Source organism: Thalassophryne amazonica, chromosome 19, assembly GCF_902500255.1.
Source record: "Thalassophryne amazonica chromosome 19, fThaAma1.1, whole genome shotgun sequence".
Lineage (NCBI taxonomy): Eukaryota > Metazoa > Chordata > Actinopteri > Batrachoidiformes > Batrachoididae > Thalassophryne > Thalassophryne amazonica.
Genome location: NC_047121.1, coordinates 1,038,816 through 1,059,176, shown reverse-complemented (window position 1 = coordinate 1,059,176; position 20,361 = coordinate 1,038,816). Strand labels below are relative to the sequence as shown.

The following is a 20,361-nucleotide window of genomic DNA, read 5'->3' as shown; positions in this document are numbered from 1 at the left end:
CTCCTCTGAAAAAGAGAGCCTTAAATCAGAAGTGCCTGACTCCGTGGTATAACTCACAAACTCGCAGCTTAAAGCAGATAACCCGTAAGTTGGAGAGGAAATGGCGTCTCACTAATTTAGAAGATCTTCACTTAGCCTGAAAAAAGAGTCTGTTGCTCTATAAAAAAGCCCTCCGTAAAGCTAGGACATCTTACTACTCATCACTAATTGAAGAAAATAAGAACAACCCCAGGTTTCTTTTCAGCACTGTAGCCAGGCTGACAAAGAGTCAGAGCTCTATTGAGCTGAGTATTCCTTTAAGTTTAACTAGTAATGACTTCATGACTTTCTTTGCTAATAAAATTTTAACTATTAGAGAAAAAAATACTCATAACCATCCCAAAGATGTATCGTTATCTTTGGCTGCTTTCAGTGATGCCAGTATTTGGTTAGACTCTTTCTCTCAGATTGTTCTGTCTGAGTTATTTTCATTAGTTACTTCATCCAAACCATCAACATGTCTATTAGACCCCATTCCGACCAGGCTGCTCAAGGAAGCCCTACCATTATTTAATGCTTCAATCTTAAATATGATCAATCTATCTTTATTAGTTGGCTATGTACCACAGGCTTTTAAGGTGGCAGTAATTAAACCATTACTTAAAAAGCCATCACTTGACCCAGCTATCTTAGCTAATTATAGGCCAATCTCCAACCTTCCTTTTCTCTCAAAAATTCTTGAAAGGGTAGTTGTAAAACAGCTAACTGATCATCTGCAGAGGAATGGTCTATTTGAAGAGTTTCAGTCAGGTTTTAGAATTCATCATAGTACAGATACAGCATTAGTGAAGGTTACAAATGATCTTATGGCCTCAGACAGTGGACTCATCTCTGTGCTTGTTCTGTTAGACCTCAGTGCTGCTTTTGATACTGTTGACCATAAAATTTTATTACAGAGATTAGAGCATGTCATAGGTATTAAAGGCACTGCGCTGCGGTGGTTTGAATCATATTTGTCTAATAGATTACAATTTGTTCATGTAAATGGGGAATCTTCTTCACAGACTAAAGTTAATTATGGAGTTCCACAAGGTTCTGTGCTAGGACCAATTTTATTCACTTTATACATGCTTCCCTTAGGCAGTATTATTAGACGGCATTACTTAAATTTTCATTGTTACGCAGATGATACCCAGCTTTATCTATCCATGAAGCCAGAGGACACACACCAATTAGCTAAACTGCAGGATTGTCTTACAGACATAAAGACATGGATGACCTCTAATTTCCTGCTTTTAAACTCAGATAAAACTGAAGTTATTGTACTTGGCCCCACAAATCTTAGAAACATGGTGTCTAACCAGATCCTTACTCTGGATGGCATTACCCTGACCTCTAGTAATACTGTGAGAAATCTTGGAGTCATTTTTGATCAGGATATGTCATTCAAAGCGCATATTAAACAAATATGTAGGACTGCTTTTTTGCATTTACGCAATATCTCTAAAATTAGAAAGGTCTTGTCTCAGAGTGATGCTGAAAAACTAATTCATGCATTTATTTCCTCTAGGCTGGACTATTGTAATTCATTATTATCAGGTTGTCCTAAAAGTTCCCTAAAAAGCCTTCAGTTAATTCAAAATGCTGCAGCTAGAGTACTGACGGGGACTGGAAGGAGAGAGCATATCTCACCCATATTGGCCTCTCTTCATTGGCTTCCTGTTAATTCTAGAATAGAATTTAAAATTCTTCTTCTTACTTATAAGGTTTTGAATAATCAGGTCCCATCTTATCTTAGGGACCTCGTAGTACCATATCACCCCAATAGAGCGCTTCGCTCTCAGACTGCAGGCTTACTTGTAGTTCCTAGGGTTTGTAAGAGTAGAATGGGAGGCAGAGCCTTCAGCTTTCAGGCTCCTCTCCTGTGGAACCAGCTCCCAATTCAGATCAGGGAGACAGACACCCTCTCTACTTTTAAGATTAGGCTTAAAACTTTCCTTTTTGCTAAAGCTTATAGTTAGGGCTGGATCAGGTGACCCTGAACCATCCCTTAGTTATGCTGCTATAGACGTAGACTGCTGGGGGGTTCCCATGATGCACTGAGTGTTTCTTTCTCTTTTTGCTCTGTATGCACCACTCTGCATTTAATCATTAGTGATCGATCTCTGCTCCCCTCCACAGCATGTCTTTTTCCTGGTTCTCTCCCTCAGCCCCAACCAGTCCCAGCAGAAGACTGCCCCTCCCTGAGCCTGGTTCTGCTGGAGGTTTCTTCCTGTTAAAAGAGAGTTTTTCCTTCCCACTGTCGCCAAGTGCTTGCTCACAGGGGGTCGTTTTGACCGTTGGGGTTTTATATAATTATTGTATGGCTTTGCCTTACAATATAAAGCGCCTTGGGGCAACTGTTTGTTGTGATTTGGCGCTATATAAAAAAATTGATGATGATGATGAAATTCATGAAGACTGAAAAGACTGTTAAACCATGTCAAAAACCACAGCTAAAGGTTGTAGAATATTTTAACAATCAGGGTAAAATATCAATAACATACCTTATAGCAAAAAAGCCACATTCTTGTGTAAATTCTTGTAAATCCACTCAAAGCCACAATGTCTTTTTTTTTAATCAAAGAAAGTCTAGATTAATGAAAGAAAAAAAAGGCACATAATCTTTTCTGAAATCCCGTTTGAACAGCACAATGTTTATTTTCCACAGAGAGAAAAAAATTCTTACCAGTTTGTTTTTCCCGTTTATCTTTCAGGTGTGTTCATGAAGCCAGCAACAATTCCACAGATTCTTGTCCTTATCAGACCTTTTCAAACCGTCTTTCTCGCCATCTCTCTGTCTGATGTCGCTCCGTGACACAGACATGCTGCAAAGTTCTTCTTTTAAAAACTTGAAAGTTCTAAAAGTGTGCGATGTCCACATGCTACATTTAGCTAAGCTTCACACAGGAGCCACACAGCGTCACCGCAGCAACCAACCAGTCCTGCTTTACGACAACTGCCACAACAGCCAGGCTTTGAGTGGCAATTTATTTTCCTCGAAACTCCGCGGATCCGAGGAAACTGATTTGTATCTGTAACACACAGATCAATGTCCGCGGACTGATAAAACATGCATGATGTCGTAAAGAAAGAACGCTTTGCGACAAGCATTTTAAAAACTCAGTAACGATCACGATTAAAAAGTACAACACTAACACCCCCGCCCCCCCCATGATGAAATCTGCGGAATCCCGCGGATCTGTGGAGTTTTCACAGCCCTGACAGCGGCACAGACACACAGAAGTACAGACGTACAGACTGAAAACACTCTTTTTGTGTGTTTTCCGGTCTCACCCTGACAGCCTTGTGGAGGTTTTTGCACTCCACCTGCAGCTTGTCAGACTGAGTCCTGCTGCTGGGACTGGAGGAGGCCAGAGTCTCCAGGGCTGTGATGTGGCCTTGGCAGTCCTCCAGGTCCTTCTGGATGATCTGCAGACAGACAGAGAGCACAGTGTGAGGCCCTGCAGCTGCACGTTCAGTGAGCAAAGTGACCACTGAGTGAAGACCAGACATCACTGAAGAACTGTTCTGATGGGATCCTGGACTGTACACATCCTGGACAAACACCACACACTGGTTTTCTAGAGACCCAGAAGAACCGATCTCAAGCCCATCAACTGTCACTATGTTGGCAGCACCCACTCCGTCTATGTCGGAACCAACCCATAAACGGATAAAGAGGTGGAGCCTGGGTGACGTGACTGAGCTGGGTGGGATGAATGAAATCTGAACACAACCCCTCTTCCAGCTGAGCGAGCAACTGCCAGAACACAGCTCATGGCACACCTGGTGTCCCTCAAAGCTGCTACACCTCTAATTATGCATCACTGTTGGCTTAAAATGTCTGAAACTAAGGAGATATTAAAAAATACCCCCCCCCCCCCCAAACAGGAGGAAAGTATCCATAAAGACCAAAACCGTTTGTTACCAGACTGTAAACATGTTTACTTCTGCTAAAAAGTTGGACATTCTAATGTGCACTTGAATGGCAATCTGCTCTTTTTTTATCCTGCCCCAAGTGGTCAGTTATGGAACTGCACCTGTGTCTCATTCCAGGTGGGCCTCATTTGGGACCGCTGAAGGTTACTGCTTGATGGGATCAGGTTTAGTTCAGTCTTCACTGCAGCAAACCCAGTGTCTGTGAAAGTGTTAAACACAGACTGCACCGCACAACTGCTCTCTGACTCACCCTCAACTGGTCCAACTGGCTCTTCTTGGCCAGAATGTCGGGTTGGAGGCTGTCAGCTGCATTCAGTAGGTCTCGAAGACCTGCCAGCTTGGAGCGAATTAAGTCAGAGGCCTCACTGAAGTCCTTGGTTCTTGAGATTAAACCCTGGAAGTTAAGAACACGTCATTAAAGTCTGATCTGACCGAACGGCAACGACTTCCTGTCAACAAATGAGCTCTCTGTGCTGACTGCAGTCAACTACACACACACACACACACACTTGTCTCTGTCATTCCTTCAGTACAGCTGATAAAGACAAATGTGATGATTTCAAGAAGGCAAGGAGAGTCATGATTTTCAGTGCAGCCCAACTGTACCTGCACAATCCCAGGTCGTACCTGCAGCCTGGTCTTCCTCTGCAGCAGCTGCGCGTGCAGCAGTTCTCTCGTCCTGATGGCAGCACTCAGCTCACCCTGCAGGCCGTCACCTCTCTCTGACCCGAACACGGACACCAGCAGATCCCTTTTCTCCTGCAGCAGACTGAAGGCTTCTTTCAGCTGAATGCTGTCTGTCAGAAGCGTCTAGCAGGAAACAGAAAAGAGCTGCTGGAGTTTTACACGTTTACTCTGACTCAAACATCACCAAACGTTAAATTACTATCAGATACTTTCAAGCTGGACTGCAGAACATTTCTCTGCACAGATAGTCCTGCCACAGCAGTGCAACTCTTACATCAGCTTGAAAATTTCTTTCACTATAGACGTGAATTTGTGCAATTGTGAAAGTCTTTAATCTTGTTGAAAGTAAAGACATACTGTTGACTTGAGGGCAGTAGAGGGACGAGTGTTACTGTACGTGTTTATCGAGATTTGTAACTCTTAGTAAGACAAATCTATCCAGCGGTGTCTCATTCAGCCAGTGCAGGAAACAGGGTTCCAGACAGGACTCGCGGGGGTTCCTGACAGGACTCACAGGGATCTCTCAGCACTGGAACCAGGTGGAAACATCTACACCATCACTCTCTAAAGCCCTGATCTGTGCGTCTGTTAAGTGCCACACAGTTAAACTATTGCTGTTTCAGGAAACATGTAAAGTTACCTGAAGATGTGCAGGAAGAATACTCATACTCATTTTAAAGCGCTCAGTCCAATTGAGGGTCACTGGGGGGCTGAAGCCTATGCCAGCAGTCATAGAGCGTGAAGCGGGGTTCACCCCAGACAGGACACCAGTCTGTTGCAGGGCCACATACCCACCTTATTCCTGAGCCAGCTCATGTAGAAACAATCGTGCTACCAACTTACGGTGAACTAACCGGAAATAGCATTTGGCCACTGAAATGAACTGTAAGTTAGCGTTCGAGTTAGCTGTTTATCCGAATAACTCAGAGTTTATCAGTACAGTTTATCCCCCAAAAATGTACTTGCCCAGTTTGGGAAAATTTTGCACTGTTCATGGATGTACCAACAACAAGTGGAAGCTATATTTGTGGCTACAGGAGCAATGTTTGGAACACGCACCCCAGATGAAGACAGAGTGTGTCTGTGAGCCTCAGTATCATTTTCACCACCTGCCCAAAGTTGAGGAAATATGAAGGATGTAGCTTAAAAACCTCAACTCAAAGACACCACCACAAACACTGTAGGTGGGTTCCTTCCATTTCATTGATAAAAAGGCCACGGAGGAAAAGCCATGCCCTACGTTGTGGTTGGGTTATAACAAACCTATGGAGAAGAAACGCCGAGTGCTGAGGAGGTTCAACAGCAGCTTCACATCAACAACAGGTATGATTTTATATGCACGTGGAAGACACAGCTCTCAAGATGACAGAAATAAACTGTTCTAAATATTATTAGTAATGTGACAAAATGGTATTTTATAATTATGCCCTGATGTCTGTGTTCAATAACTTCAAATGTAATGTGTATTACTGTATTTAACCTAGATATTGTTGGTATTACATCACAATGACATTTTGTTAAATTTGAGCTCATAGCATATGATTTATAATCAAAAGACCAATATAAAAACAGACCTAGAGGTGTGGAAAAAACGTTATATTAAATATGACAAATGTGTCTATACAAGGTCTGTTGGAAAACTATCCGACCTTTTTATTTTTTGCAAAAACTATATGGATTTGAATCATGTGCGCTTGCATCAGCCAAGCTTGAACCTTTGTGCGCATGCGTGAGTTTTTTCACGCCTGTCGGTTGCGTCATTCGCCTGTGAGCAGGCTTCGAGTGAGCAGTGGTCCACCCCCCTCGTCGGATTTTTATTGTAAAGAAAATGTCTGAACGATTTGGAGCTTTGCTGCATCAAATTTTTCCAGAAACTGTGAGAGACAGCCAGGTGGAAACCATTCGGAAGATTCAGATGGCTTTCAGGGACGATTCTATGGGGATCACACAGATTAAGGAGTGTTACAACCGGTTTAAAGACGGCGCACAATGGCGGAGGGCACGCCACGCTCCGAGCGGCGATCGACAGGCTGAAACGACCAGATCATTTCCAAACTGAACGCTGTGTTGATCCGGGACGTCGTCTGACTACTACAGAAATGGCAAAAGATGTGGACATCAGCACTTTTTCGGCACATTCCACTGTTACAGGAGTTTTTGTCATGAAAAGACATGCGGAGGAATTAGCGCGTCGGGACAGAGCCGCTAATAGCACGGGACAAAAAGCAAGGCCGTGATGAAGCCTCACAGGACATGTTGTGACATGTCCAGCTCGTCCACAATTTCTCGTATAGTCACATGACTGAAAAGCCACTGAAAGCCGTCTGAATCTTCCGAATGGTGCAAGAGCTGAGCATGTTACAACATGTCCTGTGAGACCAACACGGAGGTGCTTTTGTCTCGCACCATTAGCGGCTCCGTGGGGAATTCCTCCGCTCCTCTTTCCATGACAAAAACTCCTGTAACAGTGGAATGTGCTGAAAAAGTGGTATGTCCACCTCTTCTGCCATTTCTGTAGTAGTCAGACGACGTCCCGGATCAACACAGCATTCAGTTTGGAAATGATCTGGTTGTTTCAGCCTGTTAACTGTAAAAAGTGGCACAATTTGGGCACAAAGTGTTCAACAATGCAGTATTGTTTTTATCTGAAGTTTGTAGTTAGCTGTTATTGTGCACCAGGTTCTCCGTTTTGAAATCATACAATTGATCCCCAAGTACTGCATCACCATGCAATTAATATCCAAGTCCTGCATCATTTAACCCCACTACTGCCCCAATAATGAAATACCTGATGTACTAATTGTAACAATCATTGAAGATAATTAACCTCAAACTTTTTCAATTTTCTCTAATAAGAATAACTGTTCAATGTTTTCTCACCGAAAACCAGCTTAATTTTTCGAACCGTGTCCACTTCGATGTGTCTCACAGGTTTAGAAAAAATTTTGATCAAACAAAGCGCCAGTCTCTCAGCAACTGATCAGACAAAGGAATTCCGACGAGGGGCTGGACGACTCCTCCCACAAGGAGTGCTCACAGGCGAATGACGTCACCGACAGGCGTGGAAAAACTCACGCATGCGCACGAGGGTTCAAGCATGTCTGACGTAAAAACATATGAATGAAATCCATATAGTTTTTGAAAAAATAAAAAGGACCTATACTTTATGGACAGACCTTGTATATATTTTTCTCCTGTAAGTCACAGCTCTGTTCCGGCTGTTACTCATAATATAAACATAGCAGATTAAAATAGACTAACGTCATGTACGTAATGCACTGACTCATGAAGAAACATGAAATGTCTTGGATAAAATAATGGAACAAGAAATGTTTGAATGTTTAATGTATTGATAATAATGCACTGTATTGCTACCCTCAGATGAGCAAGAGGAGATGGTTCAAGGTGAAGATCTTTGTAACGCAGCTCCATCGTCTCGTGATGCCCAAACTCAGTGGTCAGACCCATGGATGGAGGATCAGACCTATTCAAAAGGGACCACCGTCACCCTCGAAATGAAGACCCCAGCACCACCAGACAGATTAAGGAATGATGCAGACTGTCTTTTGTATACAGGGATCCCACTCACTGAATTCCTAACACTTGTGACCTGTCTAAAACCGTTTGCTCCTGCTTCAGTGTCAATGCCAGTTGTGGACCAAATAATCATGACTTTCATGAAATTAAGACAAAACTTTGTCATAGCAGATCTAACTCGGCGTTTTAAGATCTAACAAGTTCGGGTCAGCAAGACGGTCAGAATGTGGATCGATATAATGTCTGAACACATGAGGGATCTTATTGTGTGGTTGCCTCGTGAAACAATCAAAGCCACTTTACCAAAGGCTTTTAAAGAGCACTTCTCTAACACAACTTGTGTAGTTGACTGCACAGAAACAGTGTTACAAAAAGCAAGAAGTGAGTCATACAGTCATTATTATGCAAACAACATAGTGAAGTATTAAACCATGTTTATTTCTGATGCTTATGGTGGAAAATGCAGTGACGGGTACATTACACAGAACTCAGGTTTTCTAGACTACTTGTGTGGTGGAGATGAAGTGATGGGTGACCGTGGGTTTACAGTGAAGGACTTGTTAGAGGAGCGTAAGGTAAACCTAATCATTCCAGCATTTACACGCAGAGGGTGTCAGCTGACCAATGAGGTGGTCACACGTACACGCCGTATTGCTCATGCTCGCATTCATGTTGAACGGGCAATAAGGTGTTTGAAGGTGTACAGGATTCTCTCACAAACTGTACCTATCAACTTGGTGGCTAAAATAGACAAGATTATCAAAATCTGTGCAGGTTTAGTTCATCTAAGAGCTGAGCTTATTTCAAGTGAACACAGAGAAACTCTTAACTGTTGCACTTCCACAAAACATGTTGGACATGTGTCCTTCCTTGAACATTCATATAAACTTAACTTTGTGTTTAACATAAGTGAAACACGGAGGCAGAAAAACAACAACATCTCTTCAAAAGTAGAAGTTAAAGTATAGGACTAAAATTCAACTTCTTGCTACAATATTGAAAATTAAATGGCTGTAAATGTGATGTCCAAACCAGGAGTAAATCATATCTAAAATCAGGACTAGGCTTGGTTAAACTAGATCTAAAACCAGTACTACATTTTGATTAAACCAGGTCTAAAACCAGGTTGAAACCTTGATTAAATCAAGTCTAAAACCAGGTCTAAATCAAAACTAAACTGGGATTAAACCATGTCTAAACTTTTATTAAAGTCTAAAACCAGGACTAAACTTTAATTAAACCAAGGCTGAAACCAGGACAAAACTTTAAATAAACGAGGTCTAAAACCACCTCTAAACTTTGATTAAATCAGGTCTTAATCAGGTTTAACATTAAAGGCTAAATAATAATATGTATTGAAGTTTTTTGAAACATAACAAAAATGTAACTTGTTTAGCTCGTAACAATTAAAAAAAACTTAAAGGTAAATAAGATATTTTAACTTATTTCAAATGTGCTCATTTGTTTAACATTACATCTAAGCGCTTATTGTAATTTCAAAAGATTCAGATATCTGGGGCAGAGCATAATCTTCTTTGCAACAAATTCATCCACTAATGTTGGAAGCATATGTGAAAAGTAGAAGTTCTGGAGGTGTTTCGTGTGTATGTCTCTAAAGGCTTTGTCAAACAGAATGTCCAACTCCAAGTGTTCAGCTGGGGTCCAGATGACAAACTTACAGGTTTGCAGCCTGAGGCACATCACTGTCAACTGCAGTGGTGGGCACAGTTCCGATAATCCGATAACCGATAATTATCAAAGATAATGTTTTCATTATCGGATTATCTTTTTAGATAACTTTAAAAATCATTATCGGACTAATTATCTTGCGATAAATTTTTGTCCGATAACGTGGTAAATAAAGCTGAACAGCTACAAATATTTATAAAACTTAAAATCAGTTGAGCACCTACCTGTTAAAGGTTTCATAGCTGATGTGTAGTTCTACCCTCTGCAAAGCATCAATTTTTTTATATAGCGCCAAATCACAACAAACAGTTGCCCCAAGGCGCTTTATATTGTAAGGCAAGGCCATACAATAATTATGTAAAACCCCAATGGTCAAAACGACCCCCTGTGAGCAAGCACTTGGCTACAGTGGGAAGGAAAAACTCCATTTTAACAGGAAGAAACCTCCAGCAGAACCAGGCTCAGGGAGGGGCAGTCGTCTGCTGAGACTGGTTGGGGCTGAGGGAGAGAACCAGGAAAAAGACATGCTGTGGAGGGGAGCAGAGATCGATCACTAATGATTAAATGCAGAGTGGTGCATACAGAGCAAAAAGAGAAAGAAACAGTGCATCATGGGAACCCCCCAGCAGTCTACGTCTATAGCAGCATAACCAAGGGATGGTTCAGGGTCACCTGATCCAGCCCTAACTATAAGCTTTAGCAAAAAGGAAAGTTTTAAGCCTAATCTTAAAAGTAGAGAGGGTGTCTGTCTCCCTGATCTGAATTGGGAGCTGGTTCCACAGGAGAGGAGCCTGAAAGCTGAAGGCTCTGCCTCCCATTCTACTCTTACAAACCCTAGGAACTACAAGTAAGCCTGCAGTCTGAGAACGAAGCGCTCTATTGGGGTGATATGGTACTACGAGGTCCCTAAGATAAGATGGGACCTGATTATTCAAAACCTTATAAGTAAGAAGAAGAATTTTAAATTCTATTCTAGAATTAACAGGAAGCCAATGAAGAGGCCAATATGGGTGAGATATGCTCTCTCCTTCTAGTCCCCGTCAGTACTCTAGCTGCAGCATTTTGAATTAACTGAAGGCTTTTTAGGGAACTTTTAGGACAACCTGATAATAATGAATTACAATAGTCCAGCCTAGAGGAAATAAATGCATGAATTAGTTTTTCAGCATCACTCTGAGACAAGACCTTTCTGATTTTAGAGATATTGCGTAAATGCAAAAAAGCAGTCCTACATATTTGTTTAATATGCGCTTTGAATGACATATCCTGATCAAAAATGACTCCAAGATTTCTCACAGTATTACTAGAGGTCAGGGTAATGCCATCCAGAGTAAGGATCTGGTTAGACACCATGTTTCTAAGATTTGTGGGGCCAAGTACAATAACTTCAGTTTTATCTGAGTTTAAAAGCAGGAAATTAGAGGTCATCCATGTCTTTATGTCTGTAAGACAATCCTGCAGTTTAGCTAATTGGTGTGTGTCCTCTGGCTTCATGGATAGATAAAGCTGGGTATCATCTGCGTAACAATGAAAATTTAAGCAATACTGTCTAATAATACTGCCTAAGGGAAGCATGTATAAAGTGAATAAAATTGGTCCTAGCACAGAACCTTGTGGAACTCCATAATTAACTTTAGTCTGTGAAGAAGATTCCCCATTTACATGAACAAATTGTAATCTATTAGACAAATATGATTCAAACCACCGCAGCGCAGTGCCTTTAATACCTATGGCATGCTCTAATCTCTGTAATAAAATTTTATGGTCAACAGTATCAAAAGCAGCACTGAGGTCTAACAGAACAAGCACAGAGATGAGTCCACTGTCCGAGGCCATAAGAAGATCATTTGTAACCTTCACTAATGCTGTTTCTGTACTATGATGAATTCTAAAACCTGACTGAAACTCTTCAAATAGACCATTCCTCTGCAGATCAGTTAGCTGTTTTACAACTACCCTTTCAAGAATTTTTGAGAGAAAAGGAAGGTTGGAGATTGGCCTATAATTAGCTAAGATAGCTGGGTCAAGTGATGGCTTTTTAAGTAATGGTTTAATTACTGCCACCTTAAAAGCCTGTGGTACATAGCCAACTAACAAAGATAGATTGATCATATTTAAGATCGAAGCATTAAATAATGGTAGGGCTTCCTTGAGCAGCCTGGTAGGAATGGGGTCTAATAAACATGTTGATGGTTTGGATGAAGTAACTAATGAAAATAACTCAGACAGAACAATCGGAGAGAAAGAGTCTAACCAAATACCGGCATCACTGAAAGCAGCCAAAGATAACGATACGTCTTTGGGATGGTTATGAGTAATTTTTTCTCTAATAGTTCAAATTTTGTTAGCAAAGAAAGTCATGAAGTCATTACTAGTTAAAGTTAATGGAATACTCAGCTCAATAGAGCTCTGACTCTTTGTCAGCCTGGCTACAGTGCTGAAAAGAAACCTGGGGTTGTTCTTATTTTCTTCAATTAGTGATGAGTAGAAAGATGTCCTAGCTTTACGGAGGGCTTTTTTATAGAGCAACAGACTCTTTTTCCAGGCTAAGTGAAGATCTTTTAAATTAGTGAGACGCCATTTCCTCTCCAACTTACGGGTTATCTGCTTTAAGCTACGAGTTTGAGAGTTATACCACGGAGTCAGGCACTTCTGATTTAAAGCTCTCTTTTTTAGAGGAGCTACAGCATCCAAAGTTGTCTTCAATGAGGATGTAAAACTATTGACGAGATACTCTATCTCACTTACAGAGTTTAGGTAGCTACTCTGCACTGTGTTGGTATATGGCATTAGAGAACATAAAGAAGGAATCATATCCTTAAACCTAGTTACAGCGCTTTCTGAAAGACTTCTAGTGTAATGAAACTTATTCCCCACTGCAGGGTAGTCCATCAGAGTAAATGTAAATGTTATTAAGAAATGATCAGACAGAAGGGAGTTTTCAGGGAATACTGTTAAGTCTTCTATTTCCATACCATAAGTCAGAACAAGATCTAAGATATGATTAAAGTGGTGGGTGGACTCATTTACTTTTTGAGCAAAGCCAATAGAGTCTAATAATAGATTAAATGCAGTGTTGAGGCTGTCATTCTCAGCATCTGTGTGGATGTTAAAATCGCCCACTATAATTATCTTATCTGAGCTAAGCACTAAGTCAGACAAAAGGTCTGAAAATTCACAGAGAAACTCACAGTAACGACCAGGTGGACGATAGATAATAACAAATAAAACTGTTTTTTTTGGACTTCCAATTTGGATGGACAAGACTAAGAGACAAGCTTTCAAATGAATTAAAGCTCTGTCTGGGTTTTTGATTAATTAATAAGCTGGAATGGAAGATTGCTGCTAATCCTCCTCCTCGGCCCGTGCTACGAGCATTCTGACAATTAGTGTGACTCGGGGGTGTTGACTCATTTAAACTAACATATTAATCCTGCTGTAACCAGGTTTCTGTAAGGCAGAATAAATCAATATGTTGATCAATTATTATAGTCTCTTTGCTGTGGTGGTTCTGGGGGGGGGGGGGGGGGGTGCAGTGCCCCTGTAACACTGAGTCTGAACCCCCTGTGGCCCCCCCCAAACAAAGATTATACAGTACTTATTAAAATTGTGATACTGCATCAACGCAAAAGGCGGAACTAATGCGTGTGGCTCAACATTCTAGTCGGATCCTTTAGTGTGCTGCACCACTGAAAGTGGCGGTTTACTACGAGGAAGAAGAAATGGGATCCAGTTTTGTTGATACATGGTGAAGAAGACGAGTGCGGAGTTACCATCCACCCGACAAGAGGCTGTCAGAAGCAAGGAACGATTACCAAATCAAATCAATTTTATTTATATAGTACCAAATCACAACAAACAGTTGCCCCAAGGCGCTTTATATTGTAAGGCAAAAGCCATACAATAATTACAGAAAAACCCCAACGGTCAAAACGACCCCCTGTGAGCAAGCACTTGGCGACAGTGGGAAGGAAAAACTCCCTTTTAACAGGAAGAAACCTCCAGCAGAACCAGGCTCAGGGAGGGGCAGTCTTCTGCTGGGACTGGTTGAGGCTGAGGGAGAGAACCAGGAAAAAGACATGCTGTGGAAGAGAGCAGAGATCAATCCACGATGAATAATACTGTTACAAGGTAAGACATCTGGTCAAGATTTGTTGTTGACTAACTTTATGAATTATAATAGCAGCCTGCCAGACCAGGCGTTAATGCCAGCTTGAGTTGTTTGCATGCTTCTGGCTAATGTTAGTTAACCTTACCACACCACAACACAAAACTAAGCAACAGCAGCCTATTATAACAAAGGTTATTTATATACTGGGTTGTTGAAGTGTTGTGTATTCCTCTCCTTTGCTTTTTGTCTATAGTTCAAAATGAAGAGAAAAAAGGACATTACGTCCTATTTCTGCAAGAAAAGATGAATAAGAGTGAGGCAGACATTGAGACAGAGCCAGATGATGGTGTTGAGAGAGCGTCACAGAGAGACAGCCAGAGGACTTGGAAGACACTGGATTGCAGATAGAGGACACAGAGCAGGAAAGAGAGACAGGTGAAGATCCTGAGAGTGAGGACGCTGAGCGTGAGAGACAGGGGGAGTGTGAGACACAGACTATATGTGTGTCCACAAGCACTGGACCATCAGGTTTGTGATACTGAAAAGAACATTCCAGAGGACACACACCAATTAGCTAAACTGCAGGATTGTCTTACAGACAAAGACATGGATGACCTCTAATTTCCTGCTTTTAAACTCAGATAAAACTGAAGTTATTGTACTTGGCCCCACAAATCTTAGAAACATGGTGTCTAACCAGATCCTTACTCTGGATGGCATTACCCTGACCTCTAGTAATACTGTGAGAAATCTTGGAGTCATTTTTGATCAGGATATGTCATTCAAAGCGCATATTAAACAAATATGTAGGACTGCTTTTTTGCATTTACGCAATATCTCTAAAATCAGAAAGGTCTTGTCTCAGAGTGATGCTGAAAAACTAATTCATGCATTTATTTCCTCTAGGCTGGACTATTGTAATTTGTTATCAGGTTGTCCTAAAAGTTCCCTGAAAAGCCTTCAGTTAATTCAAAATGCTGCAGCTAGAGTACTGACGGGGACTAGAAGGAGAGAGCATATCTCACCCATATTGGCCTCTCTTCATTGGCTTCCTGTTAATTCTAGAATAGAATTTAAAATTCTTCTTCTTACTTATAAGGTTTTGAATAATCAGGTCCCATCTTATCTTAGGGACCTCGTAGTACCATATCACCCCAATAGAGCGCTTCGCTCTCAGACTGCAGGCTTACTTGTAGTTCCTAGGGTTTGTAAGAGTAGAATGGGAGGCAGAGCCTTCAGCTTTCAGGCTCCTCTCCTGTGGAACCAGCTCCCAATTCAGATCAGGGAGACAGACACCCTCTCTACTTTTAAGATTAGGCTTAAAACTTTCCTTTTTGCTAAAGCTTATAGTTAGGGCTGGATCAGGTGACCCTGAACCATCCCTTAGTTATGCTGCTATAGACGTAGACTGCTGGGGGGTTCCCATGATGCACTGTTTCTTTCTCTTTTTGCTCTGTATGCACCACTCTGCATTTAATCATTAGTGATTGATCTCTGCTCCCCTCCACAGCATGTCTTTTTCCTGGTTCTCTCCCTCAGCCCCAACCAGTCCCAGCAGAAGACTGCCCCTCCCTGAGCCTGGTTCTGCTGGAGGTTTCTTCCTGTTAAAAGGGAGTTTTTCCTTCCCACTGTAGCCAAGTGCTTGCTCACAGGGGGTCGTTTTGACCGTTGGGGTTTTACATAATTATTGTATGGCCTTGCCTTACAATATAAGTTGCCTTGGGGCAACTGTTTGTTGTGATTTGGCGCTATATAAAAAAATTGATTGATTGATTGAACATTTGCCTGCTTAGTGTGTGTGTGTTACTTTTTATTTAACAGGGACGATACATGCGACACTGCCTTTAAGAATGGGAAAATGTGATGCTTAGAAGATGTCTACCTTCAGCTAATTTGCAGTTTTAGTCCTTGGTCAGGGTTTAGAATATAATTAATAAATAACATTAATAAATAAATACAGTGAATCAATTTAGACAATAGTGTGTGTTTAAGCAGTGTTGGTGTAACTGCAGTTTATATGCTGTGTCCAGGCAGAATATATGTTTATTTACATATGTTCGGTTTGTCTTTCTCCACAGACATCAGCAAATGGAAAGAAGACCCACCAATGCACCGGACCTAAAGTCGTTTCCAAGGACCTTGATGGGGGACAGGAGGAGGAGCTTCAAGGCAGCCTGGTACCACATCCACCCCTGGCTTGAATATTCAAAACAGTTGGACTGTGCGTATTGTTACGCTTGCAGACATTTTAGCCCCCCAGTAGTCCAGCCACAGTCTTTGACTCACCAGTTGGTAGATTTCAGGCAGGAGTTGTTTTTTGATGATGTGTGGGATGAAGTGTTAAATGTTTTTCGGGGGTGTGAACCAACACCACCAACTACAAAACGCCAAAAAACGCTAAGCTCTAAACTCAGTGAGCACTGTTGGGCAGAGAGAGTCAGAATGAGATAAAGATGGGTTTCATACAAACTTTTTCTACCCTGTCATTGACCTAACTTTGTGTGTCTTGTCTAATGTGTAAGCTGCTGGATGCCTTGAATTTCCCTCTGGGATCAATAAAGTATCTATCTATCTATCTATCTATCTATCTAATGCTCAGTGAGCTTGAAAGACGATTTTCTAGTAGAAACTGTGACATAATGAATAGCATCCAGGCTCTAAATCCCAAAAAAGATGCATTCCTGAAAGAGACAGCTCTGTTTTCATTTGCTTCATTGTATGATTCAAATATTGATGACCTGGGGCATGAACTACATCAGTTCAGAAGGATCTTAGACAGGAAAATGCAGACTGGGATGCAGAGACCCTCCAGTACAGTAGAGCTAGTACAGTTCATTGAGCCATATAAAGAAGTGTTTTTTGAGCTCTACAGACTCTGTAAAATAGCAGTTGCAATTCCAGTGAGAACTGCTTCTTGTGAACGGAGTTTTTCTATGTTAAAGCTTGTGAAAACATACCTCAGATCCACCATGAATGACGAGAGATTAAGCAATCTGGGTGTACTGAGCATCGAGTCTAGGAGGGCAAAGGCATTGAGTCTTGACTCATTTGTTCATCGGTTTGCCAGAAACCACCAAAACCGCAGAATACATATTGATGTAACAGTAGGGCAGCCGATGTATTTTAATTTTTATTTAATTTAATTTTGGACTGAGAAACTGAACCAAGGCTGCACCTAACAGTTATTTTCATTATCAGTTATTATCATTATCATTTGTGTCTCAAATGTAATATTTTGACCATTCACTTTGGTTATAATCATTAATCAGTAGTTTTATGAAAATAAAAATAAATCAAATAAGATTTTGAATCTTTGTCTTTTTTGCCCCAGGGTGAATGTGCCCCTCTGAAAAAACCCCTGGGCCCAGCCAGGTCCCCTCAGTAAAATTGGTCTAGAACCGCCACTGTCTCTTTGCTCAGTGTCTCTAATTGTGTTGGGCTTAGTTGAACATAAGTTTCATAAAAGGTGACACACTTCCTGCAGGTCAGCACTGTGCTCTGTATGAGGCGTATGTCGGTCACACTGGCTCTGAGAATACTGAGGAGAGTCGTCTTCTAATTCTAGTCTGTAGCACTGCTGAAGGGGAACATTCGTGTGCAGCTGATATAGCAGGGCCATCACAGAAGAACTGATGTACATTTTAAAGTCTTTGTGATTTTTAAAACGTTTGCTGATGATGCACTGGTGTGATCTGATGTTGACGCTGATGAACCTTCATGAATGTGTTCTGCTTTATGACGTTTAAACCCTTTTCAGCTCTGTATTCTTTCTTGTGCCTGCAGTCCACTTTGGCTGAACATCAGTGCCTGAGGACCCTGTCTTTCCCTGTCTGACAGCATTCTCAACCTGAATTAAAATACATAAATAGTCAGACTTTAGACACTGAAAACAATTCAAATGAAATATACTTTTAACAAATGCCAAAATAAAAAAATGCATCTAATGTCTTATTTAGCACAAACATCATTCATTGTTCAATAAACTGAAAAACAAAAGTATCACAAAAGCTATCTTGAGATTAGATTTAGTCACCTTCCAGAGGATGGCAGCAGTGTGGCTGCAAGATCTGCCTTGACCTGCAATACACCAACAACACGCAGTTTGTATTTCACCTGTCAAAGTGACTGAAACCGCGGCTTGGTGATGAGGGATTTTAAGGGTTTGGCTCTATGTCGGATTTTAAGTAAATAAGGTTGTGTCCCACCTCCTTCAACAAAACAGGACCGACTTTATTACTGTGCAGATACTGATAAGACTCTGAGCTTTTAAGATTATTCATGGCTTCACCGTCTGACGCGACGGCGCTAAGGAAGTAGCTAAAAATGCTACAGTATGTTATATTTGGCCACCTTTTCACATCATCCTCCCACCCGTCTACTGCAGTCGGCAGAGGGATAGTCACGTCGTCCTTTCTGAGATGTGACAGCTGATGTTTCCACATCGTTTTACTGAAAAGTTGGTAAAAAGTCGAGCAGCGTGAACAGCTTCCATGTAAACAAACGGTGGTTCCAATCAGACCAGAAGTTGGTCGCACATTTCACACAAGGGCTCATGGGGCGTAGGAATAAGGTGGATAGACAAACACATTCACACCCGCAAGCACACCTACAGACAATTTAGTTTCCAGTCCACCTAACCTGCATGTCTTTGGATGTGGGACGAAACCGAAGTGAACAGTGGAAACCCACGCAAACACGGGCAGAACATGCAAACTCCACACAGAAAGGCCACAGGGGGGAACCAAACCCACAACCTTCTCACTGAGAGGCAACAGTGCTAACCACTAAGTCACCATGCTGCCATGCAAGATGAAAATTTATGCAAAATTTATCTCTATAACATGTTTTTTAAAGCACACCATAACTCCATCGTGCTAAAGCTAGCCCTTAGCAGCATGTTATGTGATGCTAATGAGTTTTCATGCTAATATTAGCCTCAGGTTATAGCAGAGGACTCGCTGCAGTTTTGAAGAGCTGCATCATATGTTGCTTGGTAACGTGAACCTGCTCTTTTTGGAGGTATTCATCCTTCACGCTGTGTTTTGATTTCCTGCCCACTTGGTGCACCTTGGGGCAACTGTTTGTTGTGATTTGGCGCTATATAAATAAAATTTATTTGATTTGGTTTGTTTTTAACTGAGCTTACAGACTTTTTGCCTTCTTTTTGGAGTTTTCAATGTTGGTGATTTTAACACTCATGTTGAAGTCTGACAGTTTTACATCTGGTTTTATTCATCATGTATCAGAGTCTTTTATACTGTATACCGGCTAAGTTGATCCTTGTTATTTGACTGGTGGTTTGTATGTCACGTGACATGGGTTATTAGTACCATTTGCCATTGTGTTTCATTTACCGTGCAATGCTTCTTTTTAGCGTGCGATTGTGGTGCTATATGAATTGTGCTATTGCACACCCCGACCACCGCGCGCAGTGTTTAGCTAAACATAGTGGAGGTTGTTTTGCCGACAGACGACGATTTGAAGGTGCCAATTCTTCTTCAAATCAAATCAATTTTATTTATATAGCGCCGACAACAAACAGTCGCCCCAAGGCACTTTATATTCTAAGGCAAAAGCCATACAATAATTACAGAAAAACCCCAACGGTCAAAACGACCCCCTGTGAGCAAACTCCCTTTTAACAGGAAGAAACCTCCAGCAGAACCAGGCTCAGGGAGGGGCAGTCTTCTGCTGGAACTGGTTGGGGCTGAGGGAGAGAACCAAGAAAAAGACATGCTGTGGAAGAGAGCAGAGATCAATCACTAATGATTAAATGCAGAGTGGTGCATACAGAGCAAAAAGAGAAAGAAACACTCTTAAAAGTAGAGAGGGTGTCTGTCTCCCTGATCTGAATTGGGAGCTGGTTCCACAGGAGAGGAGCCTGAAAGCTGAAGGCTCTGCCTCCCATTCTACTCTTACAAACCCTAGGAACTACAAGTAAGCCTGCAGTCTGAGAGCGAAGCGCTCTATTGGGGTGATATGGTACTACGAGGTCCCTAAGATAAGATGGAACCTGATTATTCAAAACCTTATAAGTAAGAAGAAGAATTTTAAATTCTATTCTAGAATTAACAGGAAACCAATGAAGAGAGGCCAATATGGGTGAGATATGCTCTCTCCTTCTAGTCCCCGTCAGTACTCTAGCTGCAGCATTTTGAATTAACTGAAGGCTTTTCAGGGAACTTTTAGGACAACCTGATAATAATGAATTACAATAGTCCAGCCTAGAGGAAATAAATGCATGAATTAGTTTTTCAGCATCACTCTGAGACAAGACCTTTCTAATTTTAGAGATATTGCGCAAATGCAAAAAAGCAGTCCTACATATTTGTTTAATATGCGCATTGAAGGACATATCCTGATCAAAAATGACTCCA

General features: G+C 41.4%; 1 protein-coding gene and 1 long non-coding RNA gene across 2 annotated transcripts in view; both read right to left on the bottom strand.

The window, feature by feature from the left end:
• syne3 (spectrin repeat containing, nuclear envelope family member 3) overlaps positions 1 to 20,361 on the bottom strand; it is a 155,422-nt gene that overhangs the window by 72,488 nt on the left and 62,573 nt on the right. Inside the window, 3 exon segments of the mRNA XM_034159822.1 lie at positions 3,277 to 3,450; positions 4,211 to 4,354; positions 4,588 to 4,770. Of these exon segments, the coding sequence (XP_034015713.1) occupies positions 3,277 to 3,450; positions 4,211 to 4,354; positions 4,588 to 4,770 (501 nt within the window).
• Positions 5,840 to 18,441, bottom strand: LOC117532057. Its single transcript, XR_004566773.1, has 3 exons — positions 18,214 to 18,441; positions 14,591 to 14,599; positions 5,840 to 6,023 (listed from the first exon to the last, which is right to left on the bottom strand). It is a non-coding gene; the product is annotated as an uncharacterized LOC117532057 (long non-coding RNA).